The 2717-nt window shown below is 56.9% G+C and overlaps 1 protein-coding gene across 1 annotated transcript; it reads left to right on the forward strand.

The window, feature by feature from the left end:
• Window positions 1-2529: 2529 nt before the first annotated feature.
• Window positions 2530-2701, forward strand: SPRG_17969 (hypothetical protein; the record flags this gene model as incomplete). The annotated part of the gene is made up of 1 exon (XM_012357388.1): window positions 2530-2701. A coding segment is annotated over one exon (172 nt), but the record flags the coding sequence as incomplete, so codon positions are not given.
• Window positions 2702-2717: the final 16 nt, after the last annotated feature.

Genomic DNA, 2717 nt, shown 5'->3' on the forward strand with positions numbered 1-2717 from the left:
ACGCAACGCTGCGGTGCGGAAGCAGCCCTCGCATCTGCCCGTGGTGCGTATAGCCCACATAGTACCACGACGACGCCTTGCGCAAGACGACCAAGTCACGCGGCGTCTTGGCCTCGAGGCCGCGCCAAAACACTCTCGCATAGTGCGCTTGCACAAACCGCACGGCCACTCGGATGCGCTCGACCGCGTCGTCGGCCAGGTCCAGTCGCTCGGCCCGTCTCGAGTGGCGCCAATGTCTAATGTGAGGAGCTACCGGTTCAGGGACGCGGGCAGCGTCTGCCGGTATATGTTTTCTTTCGCATCAACCACCCACGATGGGCCACGCAGCCTTTCGGATGACCAGTCGCTGCAACACATTGGCGATCTTCGAACCGCCTTCGGTGCCCACGACCTTGGCCACGTACGAGCACCGCTGTAGGCCCACGGCGGCACGGGCGTCCGTCGCGAGGCTGCAAGTTCGCCTTTTTAGCATGCAGGTTCTTCGCGGCGCCACCAGCGGGCCTCTGAGTCCTTAAGATGGTGCACAGATATCCTGCTGCGGTTGTGCTTTGGTACCGTTCTAGTATCGCGAGGATGCGAGCTCGCGGAGCCAAGAGGAGCTTTCAAGCGTCCAGTCGCGTTGCGCTACTCGGTACCTGCTTCCCGGTATCCTGCACGAATTGATGGGCGACTCGGATAAGCTTCCTGGCCGCTGCTTCCACGAGCACGCTTCACCAGGTGGACTAGAGATTGATCCTTCTCTGGCTTACTTGTGCTCACGTCTCAAGTGGCTCGACCTTGCCCGAGAAGCCGTCGCACTCCGATCCTGGTTGCGTTTTGGTGGCAAATCGCTTATCAGCTTTGTCGCGAGCGGCGCGTCGTATAGCAAAACGATTTTTTACATTTCTGGCTCGTAAAAGCCATGGGTGCTTGCAGTGTGCGTCCCTCCCGCGATGGCGTTCTGAGAATTCGACATTTAGTATTACGTTCATCAACAAGTAGCTTGTGGCGTACTAATAGGAGTCTGAAAGCCCGGCTTGGACACTCGAGGTCACCCATTCGCGATGTGCAAGGTCAAGAGATCGAGACCTCGACCAACTTGGGTGCGTCCCCAACGACTGGCTAAACCATTGATTGGAAGCCAGGTTGGCCACATGGCACCACGGCTGGTAGCGTGATCGACGAGCTGCACCCGCAGATCCAGTCGCCACCTGCTGCTGACGTCTTGCCCACGTAATATTCCGATTCGTTGCCTTTTAACGCGCGCGCCAAACAGGTAAAACCTATTAGTGGAGGTGTTGGAGTCGTGGCGTCGAAATGAAAATCACGAGCGATGCCACCACCAAGGCCACCAATGCCACCTGTCCTGTGATGATGTGCCGACCATCAACACTGAAAGCCTGGAACGCGCTGGAACACTGCCGATGCACTGGGACCGGCGGTATCACGAGCTTCTTCTATCGTGATCTCGCGGCTGGGCCGGCGTAGTCGAGCTCTACTTCTAGCATGTCCTACCTACCACCATGTAAAGACACCTTGTGGTCAGTGGCACACGACCTCGGACACCGCGTCTCGACAGTCCATCGACCGTGCCCACATACGAGGTTGGAAGATTGAAGCCGACGGTATGCTCCATGAGTAGGCCTCGATGTGCTGCCCCGTCACTTGACCGCAAATAGGTTCTTGAGATCGTCGCCACGGACGACCGCTACGGACGACAGGACGAATAGAAAGGCGATTGCATGCGCCGATCGTCACGCGTCAGTGTCAGCGTCTGTCCGTGTCTTGACAAAGGATCACGAATTGCTCGTAGCACCGAGCTGACTGTCCGCGAGCAAAACTCTGGGTTAGGTGCGTGCGAGCCTCTGTGTCGACCCAGGAGGCATCGTGTGGGCCAGCAACGTTTTCGTCGCACGACGTTTAACGACGTCGGACGTTTAACGCGGTGCTAACGCCACCAGCTGCCGGCTGATATTCTCAGAAGTTCAAGCAGCTGGGATCACAATAGACGTTCGTCCACGTTTCTAGAAGTCGAAAGAACCAGCTGGGATATATGCGCCTTTACGAGCCGATCCTGGACGCTCCGCGAAACACCGAGTACCTTTGGTCCAACGCGGTCCCACTGCATTGCATCGACGGTCCACGTCGCCCGCTTTGCTTCGCTCGCCACATCCGTGGCCGTCGTTGGAAGCTCTGGGCATGTATCGAACGACTGCATTACGCCATCACGCCATCACGCGCGGCTTTGGTGAGGGCCGTGTCATCCAGGTATCTCACGGTAACTTCAAGTAGGTACCTTGCAATAATTCTTTTTCATGCCAATTGAAATTGCCCTTTGGCATAGCAATCGTCTTGCAATATCAATAGGTCGCCACCCACGTGGGTCCGTAGAAAGGGCGACTTCACAACGAACAAAGCAGCGGCGAGCACCAGCCGCTAAGAGGGGTTGTAATCGCTTCAACAAATCCAACCAACCGTCCCCACCACCAAGACCTCGCATTTCATTTTGCATTTGGCCGCCAACCTCACAACTACTGCAGCACACGTACAATGGCCGTCTACCATGCCATGGAAACCGAGCGTCCGCCAAAGTCGACGACGCGCAAGATTCTGACGTCGTTGACCTTTTGGATCATCCTCGGCACGATCATCGGCGTCCTCATCGGCGAGTTTGCACCGGATTTTGGCAAGGACGCAGCGCCCATGGCCCAGATCTTCTTGCGTCCGATCCAGTTCAT

This window comes from Saprolegnia parasitica (assembly GCF_000151545.1).
Source record: "Saprolegnia parasitica CBS 223.65 unplaced genomic scaffold supercont2.887, whole genome shotgun sequence".
Taxonomy (NCBI): Eukaryota; Oomycota; class Saprolegniomycetes; order Saprolegniales; family Saprolegniaceae; genus Saprolegnia; species Saprolegnia parasitica.